This window comes from Castor canadensis, chromosome 16, assembly GCF_047511655.1.
Source record: "Castor canadensis chromosome 16, mCasCan1.hap1v2, whole genome shotgun sequence".
NCBI lineage: Eukaryota > Metazoa > Chordata > Mammalia > Rodentia > Castoridae > Castor > Castor canadensis.
This window is the reverse complement of record NC_133401.1, coordinates 67,201,200-67,223,914: the sequence shown is the minus strand read 5'-3', so window position 1 is coordinate 67,223,914 and position 22,715 is coordinate 67,201,200. Positions and strand designations below refer to the sequence as shown.

Below are 22,715 nucleotides of genomic sequence, written 5' to 3'. Positions count from 1 at the left end.
GAGCAGTTGACCACAGAAAATGTTAAATCTCAGACATTTAATCTAAAATCTCAATTTTAAAGTTTTATTTTCTTTAGCCTTTTGACCTCAAACATTTCCACAGGTCCTTGGAAAGCTTTGGGGCGCCATGGGTTCCCTGGAGGCTATCACGCCCGGGGGCGGATGAAGACAGTCCGGTCATAGTCAGCAGGTGACCGGCCCTCCCCAGCCCCTCGTGCAGGCAGGCGGGAGACGACGGGACCTCGTACGCATGCGCGGGGGCGGGGCTGCGCTTTAGGCCTGCGCGATGCTGCTCGGCTGGCGGAGGGGGGTGGAGGGGAGTCGAGGGGAGTCGAGGGAAGGGGGCGGGGTGGCGAACGCGCGCCCGAGGCGGCAGCCGAGGCCGGCGAGACTTCTGCGCCTTTGACCCTCCGTCGCGCGGGTTGTACTCGCCCCTTCCCACCCCTGCTGTGTCCTCAGAAGCCGCCTCTCGCCCCAACTCGGCAGGACCGAGCCGGGACTGGGCGGTGGGGGGACAGGAATGGAGGTGCCCCGCCCCTTGAGCCCTCGAGGTGCCCTGAGGAGGCAACCACGCGCGGCCTGACCCTCTGTTTTCGCGGCGGGAACTCATGCGCGCGTCCTCGCGGGCAGACGGCGGACGTGAGGGCAGCCAGCGGCGGGGCCGCGGCGCCGAGGCGGGCCGTGCTCGTGCTTGGCTCCGCGCAAGGAGCGCGCTCCCGCCGCAGCCCAGGCCGCGCCCGCCCCGCCTCTCAGCGCCGGCCCGGGAGCCCGGTCCGCGAGCAGCGGCGGCGGCGGCCGGAGGGACGATGAGCGGCGCGGCGCGGGCGGGCCCGGCCCGGCTCGCCGCGCTCGCACTGCTGACCTGCAGCCTGTGGCCGGCGCGGGCGGACAACGCGAGCCAGGAGTACTACACGGCGCTCATCAACGTGACGGTGCAGGAGCCCGGCCGCGGCGCCCCGCTCACGTTCCGCATCGACCGCGGGCGCTACGGGCTCGACTCGCCCAAGGCCGAGGTCCGCGGCCAGGTGTTGGCGCCGCTGCCCATCCACGGAGGTGAGGGCCGGGCCTGGGGGACCGGAGAGGGGCGCTAGGCGTGGCGGGGTCGGTGACGGGGGGGGGTCTCGATCCCTGGTCCCTGGTCCCGGAGGCCCGGGCTCGCCCGCGTCGCCGGGCCGCCGGCCCTCGGATCGGGGTTTCTGTGGTAAGATCGTGGCCTGTTCACGTCTGGAAAAGAGACTCCAGAAGCCTTATTGGGGGTTTACCTTTCTTTTTAAATTTTTTTTTAAAAACAGACTGAGGACGTTCTTTGCATTTAGGTAGCTTGTTTACTGGAGGGCACTGAACTGCGAGTTTGCAGGGACAGCTGAGACAAAGAAGGTGGTGCAAGAGCGCAAAACTAATTCGTGTTGGAGGAGGTCTTAACTTGTGTTTTGGAGGCCGGCAGGTTTGTTCCTGAAATCACGGATTTAATGCTGCATTGGATTACCAAGCAGGAGAGGCCCCTTTCTAACGTTAAGAACGTGCCGTTTTTCTCTTAAGTGGTAAATGGGGGGGGAGTGGAAGAGGAAAATGGGAATCTTCCCTGTTGCTTTTGGCTCTTGTTCTGCCCCGTAGTTTTACGGGGAAAATTCACATTATGAAGAATCTGAGCAAATGGACCAGTAGCCAAGTCTTGAGGTCACGGGTGCTGACCAGGAGGGAAATAGGTAAAATTGTCTAGGAATTGTCTTTGAGGCCGTTTGATGATTTATCTCCGTGTTTTTCCGTATAGTGAATGCTGAAATTGCTGGTCGCGTTTGAAAGGTAACGTTTCTTACCTCGAGGAGTGTGAGTTTTGGGATTTGGGTGCACTGTGAACTTTTGGAAAATGATTATCTTCTCCCTCCCTCCCCTCAATCCTGAGAATGCTGAGAAGGGAGTTTTCTTTTCTTTCTTTTTTTTTTTTTTTAATAACTGCTATTCATGTTAAGATGACCTAAACTAGGCGACCTGAATAAGGTAATAGTGTTTGCCTTTATAGTATAAGCTAAAATATGTCCCTCTAGCGCTGCATTAGTATGGTAACTAGCGGTTTTCTTTGGGGCAGTCTGGCTGGGGAAAAGGATGACATAAGGCTTTACTGTAGCCTGTCCCAACTTAGACTGGGCTCTTTAATGTTCGTTTTTACACCAATAAGCAAGTGCTTAAAGGTGTATTTCTCATCTTCACTTGCTTAAAAGCAGGAGTTAAGATCCCAGCTTGGCCATAGAAACAACTGTTGTTTTTGCTTCATTCAATAAATATTTGCGTGCCTGCTCTGTGCCAGTCACTGTGGTTGGGACACATAATGGTGCCAAACTATGGCACTGACAATGCTAGCCTATTTTCTGGTAGGGAGAACCCTGAGGGTCACGTGGAAGGGTAGGAAGAGGAAGAGAGAGGCAAGCTGTTCTGGAGCAAGAGCTGGCCCTGTGTAGTGTTTTGAAATCTGTGGTTTGTCTTTGGGACTTGGTTCCCTAAGACACCCTAGATCCATGGCCCTCACTTTAGTTTCTTGCCTCCAAAGTGTTACAAGCAACTACTTGTTGCTTGTCTGTCACCCCAAATAAAAGCCCCATCTTTGAGAAAGCTTGGTTTAGGTACTGAAACAGAAAGGTGTTGGAACTAATTTTCACTGATGTGTGGATGAAGGTCAGTCCTATTGCCCTCTCACTGGGGAAGTAACATTGCAAGAGATTAAAGGCTCTGAGTCAGATCTGCGCTGGACATGTATTATGTGATACTGGCAAAATAATTCTGTCACTTGGCTTCACTTTCTTGTCTGTAAAATGGAATGATGAGATATTTACCTCTTAAGGCTTATTGAGAGGTTGAAATGGTTCCTGAATTCTTAACAGATTTGTTAATGCAAATGAATCTCTAGATTTGGTAGTATTTTAGACACTGCAACAAAGTGAGCACATTTGTGAAGCAGGGTGTGAGGATTGAGTCTGAGCTCAGTTTTCTGAGTTTCTCTTTTCTCTTTCCTTGATTCTCAGGGGTGGAGAGGGGAGGAGATCATTTTGTATCTGTACCATATAAGAATTGCTCCAGGTTTTCTCTGGGTGGGATCCTAAGGTAACTTGAATCTGGCTGATTGAAATCCCACTGTGTGCCAAGCACCATTCAAAGAACTGGTGAAGAGGGAGGGGCAACAGCAGTGAATGAAACTGGTTAAAAAAAAAAAATCTGAAGTTCACATTTTATTAGGGATCTTTATTATAAGTCAGTTTACCTGTAAATTGTTTCTAAACCAGTGAGGTTATGTGAAACCCAAGTTGTTTTTCTGCTTGTGCAGTAGGAACTTAGGAATGTATTCTAAAAATGAGAATGTGGTAGAAATCTGTTAAAATTATTTATGTTTAAGAAAATAATTTAAATGGGAATATTTGGTTACTTTATATTATAATCTTGATTTAGGGTTTTCAAATTTTTAATATTTTTAAAGAAAAATAGTATTCCTCATGACCTTGTGCTCTCACAGTTTTGAAGAGAATTTTTGACATGTTTATTGAGGCCTATATGTAGACACTAAGACAAATGATGCTCCATTTACACACACACACGCGCGCACACACACATACACATTTATGCAATTAACAAAAAATTCATTTGAGGATGAGTGTGTTTGGTAGAAATGAACATAAAGACAAAACAACTTTACAGTTTTCCTAGATCTTACCATGATGGCTCATTTTACCTGTAAGATTTGATTCGTGAAGTTAGAACCCTTTCTCATTTACAGTGCTACTCTCAGCCATACATAAATTGTAAAGCCATACATAAATTGTAAAGCCATGCACAAATTACTGAGTAAGTTGTAGTCTCTGTCTTTTAGGACAGGTTGGCAATCTTCTTTCTGTAGGTGCTTTGGTATGTTAAGAGTATATTTTAGACAGAGTTACACCTCTGCTATATAAAATACTTCATAAACAGGTGTGCTTTGAAAGCATACTTTTGTCATTAGAATGTGTTGGTGGGTTGAGATTCATTTGTTCAGGACTAGCAAATTTCACATTTTAACTGATAATTCATTTTTAGAAATAATGTGTTTTGAAGGAGTGTGTCTCATGTTTATGCACAGATCAGTGTTGTTTTCTTGCTGCTTACTGAAATGGGTAAGCTTTGAACTAGGAATAAAATCTTTAATACCCTCACAGAGCAGACCAGCTAGTGTGTACTGTGGAGCAGACATTGCAAATGTGCTTTATGTACGTGCACACTAACTTTTTGTTTGAGCTCAGAGTGGGGGTTGGGAGAGGAGAAAGCCCTGTGTTGATAATGTAATTATGTATGCAGATGCGCTGGTGAGAAGAATTTGCTATCAGCCACTTCTTGCCTTGCACAGAAATTTTCAGGATTAAGTGTTGCAGCCTTACAGAACAATTTTAAACCTTTATTGAATAATCTAGCTGACTGTAAGGATGCAATAAAAATCTTTAAAAAAATGAATCTTAGGTTTTTGGTGTCTTAAAAACCGAACTGTTGGGTGAGCCCTGTAATGTTTCCTTTAATGACCCTGAAATTCATTTTAGAGATTCTCATAAACCGTGATGGAGGCTGATATGAAAACAGGAATTTGGGTGAAAGGGGTCATGTAGTATTAGAATTCATAAAGGCACAGGGGCTACTAGACAGAGATTTCAAAATGCTTAGAGAAAAAGGGAGCAGGGACTCTTAAGTGTTCAGAAAGAGAATTCAGAAGGCACGAGAGGCTCTAAAAACCAAATGTTTCCATCAATAAACAGTGAGGCAAGAAGAAAAAGGAGATATATAATAAATCATATTTATATTGAACTTACAGCTTAGAAAATGCTTTCACATACCACATTTTCCCTTCACTTTTGGATGATTTCTAGTAGAATATCAACTCCCTTACCACGTCCCTAACCTACTACCACCCTGTTTCCGTAAGTGTTGTCAGTACTTGTTGCCTCCAACTTTTCCTTCCTGCTGCTCTTTATGTTGTGAAGGTTTTTGTTTGCTGCACCAGTGATTTTGATTTAAAAAATGCATATTTAACTGATATACTGGGTGATGCAGTAAGGATTGTGTAGAATGAGAGACTGAAGTTAAGGGAAAAAAGTTAATAGAAATGACTATATAGTCCTTAGGTTAAAAATTTAGATCTCCTTCATTGGCGGTTGTTAAGGGGAGATACAGGGAAGCTGCATGTCACATGTAAAAGCGTGTGAGCTTTCCCTGACTTCACCCAGGCCAGTTTTGCCTTGCATCTGGATCTGGGGCAGCTTCAGTCCCACGTCATATAGACCAAACACACCTTCAGTTTAAGGTTAGTTCTGAATACAGGTTTTAAGTGATGAACAAACTACAGAACATTATTTTAAATGTTATAAAAGGGAGATCCTTCATTAGAAGGATTAGACTAGATAAATTCTAAGATCCTTTTCAGTTTGAACAATGTGTGACTATAAAACAATAGGACAAATCTTTTTAAACAGACCTGCCAGGACATACCCATTAAGGAAAGTGTTGTTCTTTTTATATCAGTCACATTGGGAAAGTGTGTGGGTTACACAATATAGGCACATACTATACAGTAGGGAAACATTAATGTAAACATTGTTAGCATTAATATTGTGAGTTATCTTTTTGGTTGAACAATTAATGTCTGCACTATATCAACCTTTTTTTTTTTTTCAAGATTTATTTAAATTTTAATAACAGTCAAGTTAGGTACCTCCCTAACTAAGGTAATGTAAGTTTTATTTAAAAGAGAAAAACTATTAAGGAAAGAAACATTTTTTATGTGCTTGTGCACTGTTTTTTCATAATTCTCAAAGAGGAAGTCTAGTGTTTTGGATCATGTCCACATCATTGGGATGAGTGGATAGTCTTCAGGACTAGTTTTTAAAATATAGCAGTCTTGACCTATTTACAAAGTGAAACTATTAAGTTTGTCTAGACCAACATTTATTTGTTTTGTCCTTCTTAAGTATTGTATACACTAGGCATTCATTACTTTCCATAAGTTGTATGGCATTCTTTACTGTTGGAAGCAGTTTTGAATAAAAAGCACCCTTCAAATACCAAATGACTTGCATCAAAAAGGCACTTCATAAGCACCTACTCTGTGATTGTATTATACAAGTCCTGTGCATGTGAAAAAGACACCAAACACAATTCCTGTCTGAGAGAACTTCCGGTCATCTGTTGACAAGATCAGCCCTCTCTGGATAACACAACTAGGGTATGCCACTATAAAAGACTGGAAGCTGTCTTCAGTTTACAGGTGGATTTTGTTCTAAAGCAGGGGTCTGCAAAGAGTTTTATTGGAACACAGCTATCTATGCCCATTTGTTTAAATGGTATCTATAACTGCTTTTGTGCCATACCAGCAGAACTGAGTGGTTGTAACAAGAGACTACAAGGCCCAGTCCTCTGAGCCTAAAATATTTACCCTTTGTCCCTTTAGTAATAAATTCAGCGACCTCCATTCTGAGTGCTCATTTGTGCCTTATTTTTCCAATTAAGTATTATATTATGGATGAGGATTTGATTATTAAGTTGTCCTAAACTGTGAACTCCTGGAAGCTAGGGATCATGCTGTCTTTGTTTTAGTCTAGCAGCTAAGACTCTTCCTGGCACTAGCAAGCCACTCAAATATGTGAGTGCATTGAATCCTGTGATCCTTGGTCTAGTGGTGAAGCTGATAGCAGGCGTCTTAGGAAGCTGTGTATGAGGGGTAAGGGCAGTGATGGATAGAGCATACTGCAGGGCTTCTGTTATTGTGCTAGATTATAAATGGCATGGAGACCAGAAGAATAACAAAATTACTTAGACATGTAGTCTAGGAAGACTTCATTAAAATAGTGGAATTTGAACTCAAACACAAGAAATTTTATAATAGGCAGTGGTTTGCCTTCCCACCTTCACTAGATTAGAAAACCTGGCAAAGTTGTTAAACAGCAGTTTTAGATATAGGTCAATAAGTATCACAGGATGGTGATCCCTAAAAGAAGGAAAATAAATAAGGGAGCTTCATCATTGCCCCACCGTACTGCCTGGGGAGACTTTCAAGACTGCAGCACAGGGAGGTCTTCTGAGTTGATGAGATAGTTCAAAGCTCCAGGAGGCTAAGGCAACTTCAGTGTTTAGAGAGGAGGGGTTGCACAGAGAGCCAGCTCTGGATTGCTACAGAGGGGTCTCCTCAAGTGTGGTTTGGCATCAGTGCACATCCCGTGAAGAAATTCCTGGAGGTTGGGGTGAACAACTGCCTGAAATTAGCAGGTAGGACATTTCTAGCAGTTCATATTCTCACTAGTAGAAAGACCTCCTAGTGCATAGGGCATAGAATGAGGCCAAATTATTCATATAGCAAAGCATGTTCTAGATCTCCCTAATGAAGTTTAAAAACAAACCTTAAAAGAATCTGATTCTGAGTAACTTGTCCCAGACTAAAGCTCAACAGTATTTAAAGGAATACATCAAAATCCAGTTCTAAAAACACAAAATCTGAAACTGACATCGAGTCCAAAACTACCAGGCTTGCAAAGGAGCAGGAAAACATGACCCATCACCAAACAAGAACCATCAACAGAAAAAGGCCCCCCTAAAACACAGATGATAGTATTGCAGGTGAGGATGTTAATTGAGCTCTTATGAATACATGTAGCATATTCAAGGAGGTAAAAGAAAACTAAACATGAGGAAAGAAATGAATATAAAAGAAAGGCCCAGGTTAAACTTTTTGTGGTAAACTCAGCCTTGAAAATGTGTAGGATTTATATTGACAGGAAAAAGAAGAGAGAAGAATATGAGAGATTCTTGCTTTGGTGCTCTCAGTTTATCCCAGGCAGTAATGTAATTAACACGTATTGGGCACATACTGTGCACCAAGAATGGTACCAGATATTCTACATGGATTATATTTGATCCTCATTACAGCTGCAGGTGGTGGTACTATTGTTCTGACTTTATGCTTGGGGAATTCAAGGCACTCCAGTCTTTCATTATTGCATTTTTCTTTATAGCACTTAACATAATTGGAAATTATGTATCTGTTTTCTTTGTTTTGGAGGGCAGGGATCCTGTCTCTTGTGTCCTCTTCTATATGCACTTATTAATGCGGTATTTGGAACATAGTAGGGTGGTGCTGAACAATTAGTGTTAGATGAGTTAAAGAGAATGAGATAACTCACTGTGGCCTTGGGGATTCGGCAGAGCTGGGACTTGATGTAGATCTGTTTGATGGCAGAGCCTATGCTTTAACCACTTCCTTGTATTGCTTCCCAAAAGGGCTTAATAAATTATGATATAGCCACTCATTGGAATGTTACACAGGCATAAAAGGGGATCATTACAAAAACCTGTATGCACTCAAAAGTAAACACAAGGCAGTTGAACTGATTCTGTTTGGTTTGTGTGGACAAGGGCTCAGAGTAGTGTGCAAAAATAAAAATGGTTGTTATATCTATTAAATCACATCGGTGACATTTCTGGTTTTTTTTTTTTTAATTGCCATAGATCTGGAGATGTAGCTGAGTGGTAGAATGCCTGCTAGGCCCTGAGTTTGATCCTCAGCAACACGTGCACGCACGCACACACACACACACACACACACACACACACACATTATTGTTACTTTTCATTATAAAAGGGAAAATATTTTCATGAGGGAGAAGAGAGAAGAATTCATTATCTGAAGGAGATAACCAGGAAGAATTATATACAGGTTGATTTCCCCCCACACATACACACCTCAGTGCTGTTCTGGGGCCATGTACATGTTAGGCAAGTGCTCTGCTCCTGAGCTATACACCCCCCAGCCCTTTTTTCTGGTGATGTTATGAATACTTGTATTGATTTTCACTGTTTAAAATTAATCTGTTAAGGCATGGGATGTTTAATTATAGTTTCAAAGCATAAAGTCAATGAGATAAACCTTAAGAATATATGAATATACATGACAAAGGCAGAAAAATGAAAGAGAGCAAAGGAGATGTTACGGATGGGTGAGGGGCCAGTATATTCTTCTCATAGGGTGAGGACTCAGAAGGTTATCTGTAGTTGCAGAAACTAGAGGAACCACACAGGAAAATAAGTAAAAGAAAAAAGAGATGGAGAAGAATAAGTGAGCAGAATCCTAATTTGTGACATAAATCCACAGATGCTGTCCAAAGTTGACAAACCAAGAAGTAATGGCTGTTATCTTTTTTGTTGTTCTATGAAGGCTGGCCACCAGAAAAACTAAAAAGGGAAGTTGGTTGCCTCTGGGGACTAGGGGCAGGTAGGTGAAGGGAACAGCTGTACTTTTTTGTAAGCCATTGAATGACTTTGCTTTTTTCATAGATCCATACAATAAGATTCCAACTCTTTCCACCTTGCTCACTGCAAAATGAATCTGGTCCCTACTTTTTTTTTCTTTAAAAGAAGTTCCCTGTTGGGAACTCCTTTCCAGCTCCAGTGACATACTGTGGCATTTAGGATTGTGTAGAAACTAAGCAACATCTCAGCAGATCTACTTGAACTATGAAATTAGGAAATGCTGATGAATTGAGTGATTTTATTTCATAAACAAGCTGGGTCCATGCACTGAAAGTAACTTACTGTAGTAGCCACTGCATTGCCTGGCTCACAGTGTTTCCATTTTCCCTCTCCAAACCATCACGGGAAGACTCAGCATTCACCCAGCTAAGCATGGTGTGATCCTGTTCCTTGGCTCCCGTTGGATAGAGTGAGGTATCGCTCAGCACTCCAGCCCTGCTTCTCACATCCCTCCTTGTTTGATATAATAATATGACTCTTTATGATTATCACCTCTTTTTTCCTCTCTTCTATATCACTTGACAAAACATCCATCCTGGATGAACCATGTGCCTCTCACTTTTTCCATGTTTTCCGGTAGCCAAGCAACTGAACGTTGCTGGGGGAAAATCTTAGAACCCAGCTGACTGAAGTTTGAGATCACAACTTCTAAACAAAACCACATGGGCTCTTAATGATGCCCAGTAATCAAAAAATACTTTCTTATAAAGAAATAAGATAACTCTTTGAGACAGTTTTCTTTCTCGTTGTTGTTTTTCTCTGCTAGTTTCCTATACCTCTTCGTATATCTGTATTTTTACCCTGAGTTCTAGATTCAGTTGCCTGTTTGGTATCTTTACTTAAATGTCTCAAGAACATCTCAGATTGATAAGACCCAAGTGGAACTTTGACTCTACTTTTTACCTCCCAGTCTATTAATATTAACACTGCTTCCCAGTCTTTCCCTCATCAGTAAATAACATCACTGTCTGCTCTTATTAAAACAAATTTAGGAGTCATCCTTGCTTCTTTTTCCTCATATTATACATACAATCAGTGCTTCTCAATTTACATACAGAATGTATCACATCCGTTTATTGCTTGCCATCTTCATAACTGCCATCTTAGTCCAGGCAGCAGTCATCTCTTACTGTCTTTTCTTGGTCTCTCTGCTTTTTCTCTTAACTTCCATCAGTTTCTTACAATAGCCAGAATTATCTTGAAGGTTTGCCTACTCATGTCACTCCTTGTTTAAACCCCTTCAGTGACTTCTCATCAACCCTACACTGGAAATCTGGACTCTTTACTATGGTATGTAGATAGTCACACTTTGGTCTAGGTCTAGTCTCCTTCCCTCATGCTAAAACCATTCGCTACTCATTCTGTTCTTGGGTCTTCTAAGTTTTCTTTATAATGTGTGTCTTCTGATTGACACCCTTCTACTTCTACTCCCTCCTCCCTCCCAAACACATACTGGTTGCTGTGGTAGTTGAGCTGTACAGTTGTTTGGTTCTGTATATTTGACAGTTAAAGAGACAGACATGGGAGAGGAATTGTAGGCTCAGAATTGAATGGCCATCAGTGATCAACAAGTCTAGCCTTCCATCCAAGGCTTCATCATTCCTAACAGATGATTTTATAACTTAGATTTAAACAAATGTAGCAAAAGAAATCTACCATATTCATCTCTAGAAAACTGAATGTTAAAAAGTATTTCCGAAAGAAAAGTTGGTTTAAATATTTGTAGACAATTGTTAATTTCTTTCTTTGGCTCAAGTCCTCTAACCTTTAGACTTCATATTCCTATTTCTTTTGGCCATTCTTAGGAATGTGGTCTTTTAAACCCCAGAATAAATTTGTCTATTATTAATATTCCCCTCAAAAAGTGTTGTGAATTGCTGTGGTCTGAATGTTAGTGTCCCTTCAAAATTATTATGTTCGAACTTAATCCTCATTGTGACAGTGTTAAAAGGTGTGCCTTTCAAAAGTGATTAGATAGTAAGATTCAAGCGCTCATAAATGAGATTAGTGCCCCTATAAAAGGCCCTTTTCTACCATGTGAGAACACGTAGAAAGTGCCATTTTTTGCCATATACAAATCTGCTGATGCCTTGACCTTGGACAGCCCAAATTCCAGAACTGGGACCAATGAATTTATGTTGTTTATAAATTACCCAACCTAAGGTATTTTAATATAGAAGCCTGAATAGATCAAGGCATGGGTTGAATAGTGTTCCACAAAAGTTCATATCCACCTAGAATCTTAGAATGTGACTTTATTTGAAAATAGGACCTATGCAGATGTCACTAGTTAAAGGATCAAGATGATATTGTACTAGCTTAAAGTGAGGCCTAAATCCAGTGACTAGTGAGTGTCACCATAGAGGAGAGGATAGAGGGAGACACCAAGAAGAAGGTCATAGGAAGGAGATAGGCAGGGATTAGAGTGATTCTGCCACAAGTCAAGGAGCACCAGGGATTGGCAGCAGCCACCTGAAGCTGGGTTTGAGCCTTGACTGGTTTCTCCCTTACAACTTCCAGAAGGAATCAATCCTGCCAACACTTGTCTCACAACTTTGAGATACAAATTTCTGTTGTTTCGAACCAGCATAGTTTCTGATCATTTGTTATGGGAGTCAAAGGAAACCAATAAAAATAATGAAAAGGGAAACCCAGAATTGAACACAGTCTTGCAGGATCTGGTTTTGCCATTGCAGAAGAGAGCAGAGCTGTTTCCATCTTTCTGGACAACTGCCTGAAGTTACACAAGTTATTTTGATAATCCTGATCACTGATTCATTCTGAGCTTACTCCTGACTAAACCTTCAGAGTCTCTTTCCATAGAGTCTCATAAACCATGTGATTTTATCTTTGCTAGATTCAGCCTGTGATATCCTTTGACTCCTGTTTTGTCATCCAGTCTTTATTCTTTCTTGTTATTGCTAGTGAATATCATGAGCATACTTTATCTTCATCTAAGCTAGTAGTTCTTAACCTTTTGGGGGTTATAAATCCCCGTTAAGATTTTGATGAAAGCTGTGGACCTTTCTGCAGAGAAATAACGTATTTATATGATATACACAAAACTTGTAATGAGGTATAGGAGGTTGGGTTACCCCTTGAAACTCCCAGGTGGTCTTTGAATCCAGTTAAGAATCTCTTGCTCAAGTCCTGCTGTGGTGGTACAGGCCTGTAATCCCAGCACTTGGGAGGCTGAAGCAGGAAGAGCATGAGTTCAAGACCCACCTAACCTACGTAGTGAGATCCTTTCACACACACACACACACACACACACACAATCCTTGCTCTAAGTTATTGATGACAAAGTACAAACAATCTGAGTGAACAAACCCTTTTTATGCACCTAAAAGCTGTGTTCTGTGGAGAGTGGGGAGCATTCCACAGTTTCCTAGTTTATCAACTTAGCATTTAGGGTCTATTTCTTTGTCTTATGATACCATAAAAGATACAGTAAAATGCTTTGGTAGAAAAAAAAAAACCCATAAAGATACTTTATTTACTCTGTTCCGCTAGGTGGGAATCATGGCAAGGGAGAAAAAGAAGTGAATTTTTCATGGTTTAGCCATAATGTGTTAGTTTCATATTGCTACTGTAACAAGTCACTTCAAATGAGGTAGCTTAAAGTAACATAGATTTACTTTTCTTACAGTTCTGGAGGTCAGAAGTTTGAAGTGAATGTCCCTGAACTGAAATCAAGGTGTTGGCTTTTCTTCAAGAGGGTGCCTTGCATACCTTGGCACGTGGCCCCTTTCTCTATCCTTAGATCTCTCCCTGACTCTGACCTTCTCCCTTTCTCCTCTACATTTGAAATACCCTGTGATTATATTGAGCCCACCAAAATAATCTCTTTATCATAAGGTCAGCTGGCTTACTTTCAAAGGCAACCGTAATTCCCCCTTGCCTTGTAACCTAGCGCGGGATTAGGTTCTGGGGATAGCACATGGGCATTTCTGAGGGAGTCAGTATTCTGCCTTCCTACACATAGAGAACCTGAGCTTGTACTCTTAAGAGCGCAGCTTTCTCTTTCACAGTGTCTAGTGTTTAATAATCATTTTTTAAATTTTGCTAATGATTAGCAGTACCCTAACTTGGCCCATTGTTTATACAATTCACCTTTATTGTTTTGTAAATACTTACAAAGGTTAGTTTCCTAATGTCTCTTTCCTGTGATTCCTCACAGGTCACTATTTATGATGCAGTTTCTCACGTCCATGTTGCCACTAGACTAATTCATCTGTACCAGAAATCCTAAATTTGGGTGGGGCAGTTGCTTCAGGTATTCATTTGTTACATAATTACTAAGCATCTACTGTGCCTGCTTGCTGTCTGGTGGAGAAAGGAGACATTAAACAGGTAATAACAAAAGTAGTTAGCAGTAGTCCTTGGTTGAAAGCATTGTAGTTCTGAGAGAATCTAACTGAGAGAACTAGCCCATCAGCAGCATCAGGCACCTCTGTCCAGGGTGTTTGGCCAAGGCTGAGGCTGAAACATGAACTGTTATTAATTAAATTAAGAGGAAGACAGAAAGGAAAACCACCTTAGCCTGAGGAAACACAGAAAGAACAAAGGTACAAGATACATGATGTGCTTGAGGGGATGAAAGGAGTTAAAGAGTAAAGGATAGTGACACAAAGAGGAGCTGAAGAGGTCAGTCAGCACTTTGTAGACTTCTAGGATTTTAGACTTTCCAATGAGAGGAATGAGAGACTATTGAAGGGTTTTTGGTGGTGGTTTTAAATTTTTTGATTAAGAGCCTGAGGATATAGCTCAGGAGAAGAGCATACAGGATATCCTTGGGAAAAGCATTATGGTGCTGAGAGAGTATAACTGGAAGACCTGACCACTCAGCAACTCCATCTCCATCCACTATGTTTGGTTCTTGATTCAGTCCTCGACACTGAAAAAAAAAAATTTTTAATTAATTGTGTTAAAATACATATAAACTTTGCCCTTTTAGCCATTTTCAGGTATATAGTTCAGTATGTTAACTACATTAGCATTCTGTGTAACCACTTTTGGGAACTCTTCATCTTGTTAGCACACCGGTTAAACAGCACGTCTTCCTCCCCTGCCCTAACCCTCTGGCTGCCACCCTTCTACTGTTGCTATGAATTTGACTACTCTAGTGACCTCATATGAGAGGAATCATACAATATTTGTCCTTTTTTCTCTGCTGTGTTTCACTTAGTGTAATGTTGTTAGGTATGGACCTAACATGCATGTGTCAGAATACTATTAAAGGGTTTTAACCTAGGGAATGAGAAAACCAGATTTTTTAAAATTAATTAACATTTTTACTAGCTATAGCATACACACAGTCTCTAGCTTGATGGATTACTCTGACACACCCATCAACTTGGACGAGAAATAGATCATTGCCAGCTCATAGTTCCCCCTTCTAGTCTTTACTCCCTCTCTCCAGACACCAATTGCATGTCCTACAATTTAATTTCCTTCTGACACTAACTGCCTGGAGTTAACACAGATCCCATAGATTAAGAGCTCAATCCCACAGCCTCCACCCCACTTCAGATGCCAATTGTAAGTAGTGGGTCTCAAGATACTCACATATCTATCTGACTTGACTACAGTTTGGGGGCTCCCACAATGCCTTCCTCATATTTGATAATTTGTTCCAACAGCTCACACAACTCAGTAATATACTTCACTTATTATTCCTGATTTATTATAAAGGATATTATAAAAGATACATGTGAAAATCCCACAGCCTCCACCCCACTTCAGATGCCAATTGTAAGTAGTGGGTCTCAAGATACTCACATATCTATCTGACTTGACTACAGTTTGGGGGCTCCCACAATGCCTTCCTCATATTTGATAATTTGTTCCAACAGCTCACACAACTCAGTAATATACTTCACTTATTATTCCTGATTTATTATAAAGGATATTATAAAAGATACATGTGAAAAGATTTAAGTAAATAGCCAGATGAAGAGGTACATAGGGTGAGGTCTGGAAGAATCTTAAGCTGAGGAGCTTCTATCCTTGTGGAGTTGGGGTGCTTCCTGAACATGTTCACCAACCTGAAAGTTTCTGAGACCTGTAGTTGAGAGTTCTATGACTGTTCCATTACATAAGCATGATCAATTAAATCATGTCAGCTGGTTATTAGTTCAATTGCCAGTCCTTTCCCTTTCCTTGAGGGTTAGGCTGAATGTTCTGACCCTCTGATCACATGGTTGGTTCTTCAAGCATCCTTCAAAAGTCACCTCATTAGCATAAACTCGTGGTTGAAAGGGGCCTGTTACAAATAGTAAAAGATGCTTCTATCACTTGGGAAATTACAGAAGTTTAGGATCTCTCCTAGGAACCAGGGATGAGGATCAAATATTTATTTCTTATTATGTCATAATGTACATGGAATTATGGTATGCATTCCCTTTTTGTGGTGCTGGGATTTGGACTCAGACTCATGCTTGCTAGGCAGGCACTCCTCCAGTAGGCATACAGTCATCTATTTTCATATTAGTGAGATGAATTCTTAATATTGCTTGTAGCTGTAGTTTGTTAGTGGTCCACTCTATGATTATATCATAGTTTCTCCATTCTCTTGTTGATGGACATGTGAGTTGCCTACCTTTTGAGGTTACAAATAATGCTGTTAGGGGATGAGGGCATAGCCCAGTGGTAGAGCAGGCTTGGCATGAGTTTCAGTGCAGTTGTAAACATCGTACATCTTTTGATAAATGTGTACACATTTTATTTGGTGTATGCTGTAGAGCATGGGATGTATGATGCCTTTATCATAAGAGTCATGACCAGCATTCCTATAGCAAAAGACAGGTTAATAAGAGAGAAATCTAACAAAGTTATTTAACTGAAGTTTTATGTGGGGTGGGAACCTTCAGAAATGAAGACCCAGCGAAGACTTTATTTTTATGCTTAGGTTCTGTGAAGAATGGATGACTGTAGAAACGTGATTGGGCAGAAAGGAATAGTAATAGACTAAGGGGGAAATGCAATATAATAGTCAGTGTTTTGTCAGTTTGGCAAAAAGCTGAGAAAATGAGGAGGGTTTATTTTCCCTTTGGTTTCAGAGTTTCAGTCCATTGTCAGTCAGCTCCATTGCTTTTGTCCCCATCATGAGGCAGAAGCATCACAACAGGGTGTATGTGCTGGGGCAGAGTGTTCTCCTTATGGTGGGCAGGAGGTGGAGTGAAACAGCTAGGCTCCCTCTGCCTTTCACTTCCACTGTAGTTGGGCTACGAGCTATTAGTACCACCCTCAGTCATATGCCAGTCTCTGGAAATGTCATCACAGACACACCCAGAGGTGTCCTTTACTGATCTCCTAGATGTGTCTCAATCCAGTCAAATTGGCAATCAAGATTAACCGTTATACCCAGCAAGTCCTGCCTGTTTTGATTTTCTTGACCACTGTATCATTCCCTTTTCCCAGACAGGACCCTTCTTGGAATAAGGGTCTTTAAGGAAGAAGGGAAAAGAATAAGTGTGATTTTTAGATTTTATGACTTGCTTTGGGGGAGAGGAGTTCTAGTTTCTGTGAATTGTTAAAGGGGAAGAAGCCTTCCAGAAGACAGGAGGATGGGAGGTCAGAGAGAGACCTTCTGAGTCCTTTCCAATGCCTTGTGGTCTAAAGTACTCAGCATGCCAAAGGGCCATACCTGTCATGTTCTGAGCCCCAACAATGCTTAGGAATACAGTGGTCCTCTCCTTAACCTTCCAAGACAGTTTGTTATTTTTTTCTCTGAAAGTCTGTTTCAGGGTTGGAGTCATGGCTCAAGTGGTAAAGCATTCGCCTAGAAAGTACCAAGCTCTGAGTTCATACCCCAGTACTGCTCTCCCACCCCCCCCCCAAAAAAAATCTGTTCTTCCTCAGTGTTTGCTATTTCATTTGTCAGAAACTTCACTACCCACTATGTTTTGCCAGAAGCTCACGCATCTCTCTTTATAGCCCTCCCCATCCCCATATCTAATTAATTACCAGATCTTGTTCTAAACTACTAAAATATGTCCATTTCTCTCCACATGCATTGCTACCATCACTAGTCTCTTACCTAGACTGTGGTTCCTACCTGGCTCCCTCGTGTCCAGTGTTGAGCCCCTCTAAGCCATTCTCTATAGTGATAGGACACAATCTTTTTCTTTATCTCCAGTACGTGCATCATACTTAACAAATGTTATATACACTGTTGTTTTCTTCCACATGAACTAGTATCTTAAAGGCCAATAGTAAGATTAGTAATTAATAACAGCTGGAAAAAAGCTATCTTCATGTTAATTTCTAGCTTTTTGACTTTCTTTTCCAAATCTGATTTCTTTTAAAAAACCTAGTCTTTTAGTATAGTAGCTAAAGAGTGTGTATAAGAGTAGAAGTCTTAGCCCCACCAGTTTCTTTTTTTTGCAGGGATTTTTTTAAAAAGGCATTTGTCAATTTAATGAAGGACATTTTAGTTAAAAGTAGATGGTCTAAGGAGTTTATGTCATTTTACAGTATCCTTAAAGTAAACATGAGGAAAAGAGTCACTGCCCTATCAGACATCTTAGGAGACAACCATCTGACATGGATTGAGGAAAGCACCCAGATTAATCCATAATTAAATTCCAGGAAAGTTTAATTGCTCACCAACTGCTAGCATAGCGAAGTTTTATTCAAGTGGAACATACATAGATATAAGACCAATACATCAAAAATAAAAAGTTAATTGTACTTCTCTATGCCAAGAAGAATTAGAGAATAAGTTTTTAAAAATACTGTTTGAAAAACAGTATTGGCACTGAAAATTACAAAACATTTTTGTAAGAAATTGAGGTTCTAAATAAATGAGAAGATATTTCCATGTTCAAAATTTAAAGACTTAACTATTAAGATGGCAGTACTCTCCAGATTTACCTACATCTTTAATAACCCTATAAAAATACTAATTGGCTTTTTGCAGAGAGTGATAAATAGATCCTAAGATTCATAGACGAGGGACCCAAAATAGTAAAACACGAAAAAAACTAGCAGTGTACATTTCCTGAGTTCAAAATTTATTACAAGGCAGTGTGGTACTGGCATAAATGTGTAATCAATGATATAGGACTGAGATCCAGAAATAAACCTTTAGGTTTATGATCAGTTGATTTTTGAAAAGGACACCAAGGCAATTCAGTGGGGGAAAGAATAGTCTTTTCAACCAAGAGTGCTAGGGCAATTAGATATCTAAGAAGAGTGAGGGAGAGAGAAGAAGCCAAAGAAACGTGTGTTGTCTGAAAAGTTAAGTGGACATGTGCATCTCACACTTCTGAGGAGGATGCTGTGCTGAGAGCAGGAAGGAATTCTTTGCATTTTTGATACAAAACAAAATGACTAGGAATTTGTAAGAAAATAAATATGTCATTTTAAAGTTTGCAAATCTCAGAGCAAAGAAAGCTTTTCAGTTACCAACCATCTTAACGGGAAACAAAATGAGAGATTACTTGAGAAAACCAGAATGAATACAAAAGATAGAAACTGCAGTTTCACCTAGATGACATGAGAGTAACAAAGAAACCTAACCTAAGAATCATATTTTCTGTGGGTTTTTTTTTAAAACAATCTTTGTACCTATTATAAGTGTTCTTTGCCTTGCTGTAATCATTTCAATTCTTGGGTTAGTCTCTTTATGGAAAAAACAAAAAGTCTTGAAAAATGCTTTCATCCATTGTTTAGCTGGCCTTGAGCAGTATACCTGTTTGTTTCCCATTCTTGCTTTAATATATTTGGGGAGAAAAGAAGAAGGAACGGAGGGAGGGAAGGGGAGAGGGAGGAAGGAAAAGAAAATTTTTAAAGGAGTTGAGAGAAACCTCTTTGCTTGTTCCTGTCAACTCTTTAAAAATCCTATGAATCTATACTATCACGTTTCATTTGCCTTTTCAGCTTTTAGATGGGTACCTTTGTATGTTTCTGCCCATATTAAAGTTTAAGTTATCTTGTATATTCTTTCAGATTTCTTTGTGTAATATCTCATTTTCTTTCTCATCAAGATGATTTGTAATTACCTAGCTTTCTTTGCCTGCATTTTGCAAACTAAAATGATATGTTGTTGTCTTCCAAGTTACCAGTCACTTCTCATTCTGAGTTGCATTAGGTTCTGGCCCGGTTATCCGTAGCCGTTATCCTGTAGGAGATGAGATGAATGGGAACGCAGATGAGGACCTTGTTTAACATCTTTTGTGTAGCTGGACTAGATCTCTGCAATCCTGTAGATAGTTGGAATCCCTATCAGTGCTCTGTGTTGTCTGCCGCTTTTGTGATCTGTCAGGAACTTTTGTGTTCACTTAATTTGGCCACTTGGCCTTGGTGTATTGCTCCAACAAATCTCATTCCCCTTTTCTGTGTTTCAGACATGTTCTCAAATGCTTCTATTTGGTTTTTTTTTTTTTCTTGAAAGATATATTATCTTGACATAAAATACCTGCTTCTCCTTTTTTTCCCCCTCTGAACAGTAGTTTGAAGTAAAATACACTTTTCCATCATAACAGGCCAGTCTTAAGACTTGTCTCAACAAATCTCATTGATTATTTTGTATACTTAAGGTAAAGTTTACATTTTTCTTCTTACATTTATTCGTTAGGGACACCTCAGATTATGAAAACTTTAAACCTGTTTTCGTATAGTTTCTAACAGTTTGCCCCCACAATTGTCCTCTATAGGGACTGATTTTGTGACTTCTTTCCTCCCATGTCCCCTTACCAATCTCCTCAGCAATTCAATTTAAAGTCTTTTGATCACTGGTCAGTCAGCCTCTGGACAAATGTCTTCCCTGTTAATGTGAGCTCCTGATCCCTAGCTTGTCATGGCTATACTTTTAAGTTATGGTCCAGATAGCCCAGTCTTTGTCAATATTATCATTGTGTCAGAGTCCTTAGTATTGAAAGAAAGAAGTGATTAAATAAAATAGATATGCTCCCATATCCTTTACTTTTCTGCCCAAGAATTAGTAATACTTTTCAGAATTAGTAATACTTTTTTTTTTTTTTAGTACTGCTCTGGATTCTTGAGACAGGCTCTGGCCTTTGTATGTTGCCCAGGCTGTCTCCGAACTCCTGGGCTCAAGTGATCTTCCTGCCTCAGCCTCCTGAATATCTGGGATTATAAGTGCATACCACTGTACCTGCTTGCTATGGACTCTTGATCTCATTTTGTTTGTTTTTGGAGACAAGAGTTTCACCATGTAGCCCAGACTGGTCTCAAGTTCAATGAAACTCCTTCCTCAGCCTCTCTAGTGCTGGTATTACAGGTATGTGCCACCACCCCTGGCTTGCTCTGGATTCTTGATGTTGCTCTTGCATCCTGTGAGCATTAACAGTGTTGAGTCATAGTCAGTAGCTTTGCTTTGTCTTGTGGCAACCAATAAACAGAATATTCTATTGACTGAGCTAGTAATTCAACACAGGAAGTAGATCACAGTTAAAGGGAAGAGTAATTTTGAGGTACTCAGTATTCATAGAGAAACGTCTAGCAGGTAGTTGAACTGTGAAATACTAAAGCTAAAGAGACATTCAGATTTAGACATTATCTTCATATAGGTGATAGTTGAAGCCATGGGAGTGAGCAAGATAGCCTGCTGAGAAAAGGAGACCAAGGATAGAACTTTAATGAACACCTCCAGGTAAGGAGCTGGCAGTGGAAAATGAAAAAGAACAGTCAGAGAACTGGGAGGAAAACATGATGGATAGGAGCCAAGGAAAAAGAGTTGTACTCGATACTGAAATCCTTTTGTGGAACGGCAAGTGATGTGGATCAAATACACTGTGTTTGTACTATTATACCAATTTTTTCTGTGAACTGAGCTATAATTTTCACTTACTTTGATTTATAGCATCTTGTATGAAGTATTTGTTGCATCAGTAGTAATAGAAATTATTTTTGAACATGACTTTTCATGTAAAGTGATTTGTATTAGCCATCATTTAAAAGTGCTCTTAAGATGCTTTTTATTATGTCATGGAGAACATCCAACAAATATATTTCAGTCCTAACGATGTGAAAAATAATCAAAATCCATTTGAGATGTACAGTAACTAAGTATAGAAGACAGATGATAATGGATAGCTATTGACAATTAAACTTGCTGACAGTTCAACTATGCCTGATCCTTCTTGCCGTGTTGATTGATGTGTCCAGCACGCTAGGTGTACGGAAGATGTTTTGTTGCTCCACCTTAAAATTCTGTACAAAAAAGGAATAACTTTTGTAATGTTTTGTTTCTGTAGAATATGACCAAGAAGTTAAAATTGCCAATTAGGAATAAAATAACTTTTTTTTTTCAAATACTAAATCCAAAGTAAAAAGTGAATAATAGAGTAACATTTGAGAGCCTACACAATTAAGATGTTTTGTGTCTCCTCTTTCTCCTTTAGGAGACAGAGGATAGTAGAATAATAGCTTTGAAGTGCTTAGGGAAGATTAGCAATCCAGAATTTTTTAAAATTTAACCTGTCATTCAAGAATAAGAACAAAAGAAAGATGTTCTCAAATGTAAAAATGGAACAGATCTTCATTGAAAGGATTTCTAAAGGATATACACTAAACTTGCTGGAGGAAAAGGTGAGGTGTGAGAAGATTGTGATGTCAGCAGGTCTGACATCACAGGGGTGCAAGCATATTTTATCATGCGTTAATCTGAGCATTTCTGTGAGAGTGTTTTGTATGAGATTACATTTGAATTGGTAGACTGAATAAAGCAGATTGACCTCCCTGTGGTGAGGGAGCCTCATCCATTCAAATTGCAGGCCTGACAGAACTAAAATGTCTACCATTCCCCTTACTCGAAGAATTCCTGCCTGCTTGTATGCCTTCACTTTGGGACATTGACTTTTTCCTTTATTCAATCTGAAATATATACTCTTCCTGATTTCCACCTTGCCCACTCACCCTGCAGATCTTTGGATTTGTCCATGTCCATAATTGTGTAAACCAGTTCCTTATAATAAATCTTTTTTTTTTTTTTTTTGTGGTACTAGGAGGCTTTGAACCCTGGGCCTTGCGCTTGGAGACAGGTGCTCTAACACTTCAACCACACCCCAGCCCTTTTTGCTTGTTATTTTTCAGATAGGGTCTCCAGTTTTTGCACAGCTGTCTCTTACAATAATTCACCTACTTATGCATCCCACATAGCTGAAATGACAGGCACATGCCACCACTCCCAGCTTGTTGGTTGAGATGGGGGGGTCCTTCATTTTTTTATGTGGGCTGGCCTGGAGCCACCACCCTCCCAATCTCTGCCTCCCAAGTATCTGGGATTACAGGCATGCACCCCCACATCCAGCTAAGTCTTTTTATATTTACATGTAAAGGGAGTGTGGCCCTGCCAACCCTTGATTTTGGACTTCTGGCTTTCAGAACTGTGAGAGAATAAATATCTATTTAAACCACCAACTTTGTAGTTCTTTGTTATG

At 40.4% G+C, this 22,715-nt stretch overlaps 1 protein-coding gene across 2 annotated transcripts in view; it reads left to right on the top strand.

Moving 5' to 3' along the window:
• The first annotated feature begins 786 nt into the window (after positions 1 to 786).
• Rnf130 (ring finger protein 130) overlaps positions 787 to 22,715 on the top strand; it is a 114,896-nt gene continuing 92,967 nt past the window's right edge. Inside the window, exon 1 of one of the 2 annotated variants that reach the window (XM_074057469.1) lies at positions 787 to 1,053. In XM_074057469.1, the coding sequence (XP_073913570.1) occupies positions 807 to 1,053 (247 nt within the window). In that variant the 5' untranslated portion in view covers positions 787 to 806. The remainder of the gene's footprint in view (positions 1,054 to 22,715) is intronic. The other variant, XM_074057468.1, reaches the window with a different exon arrangement.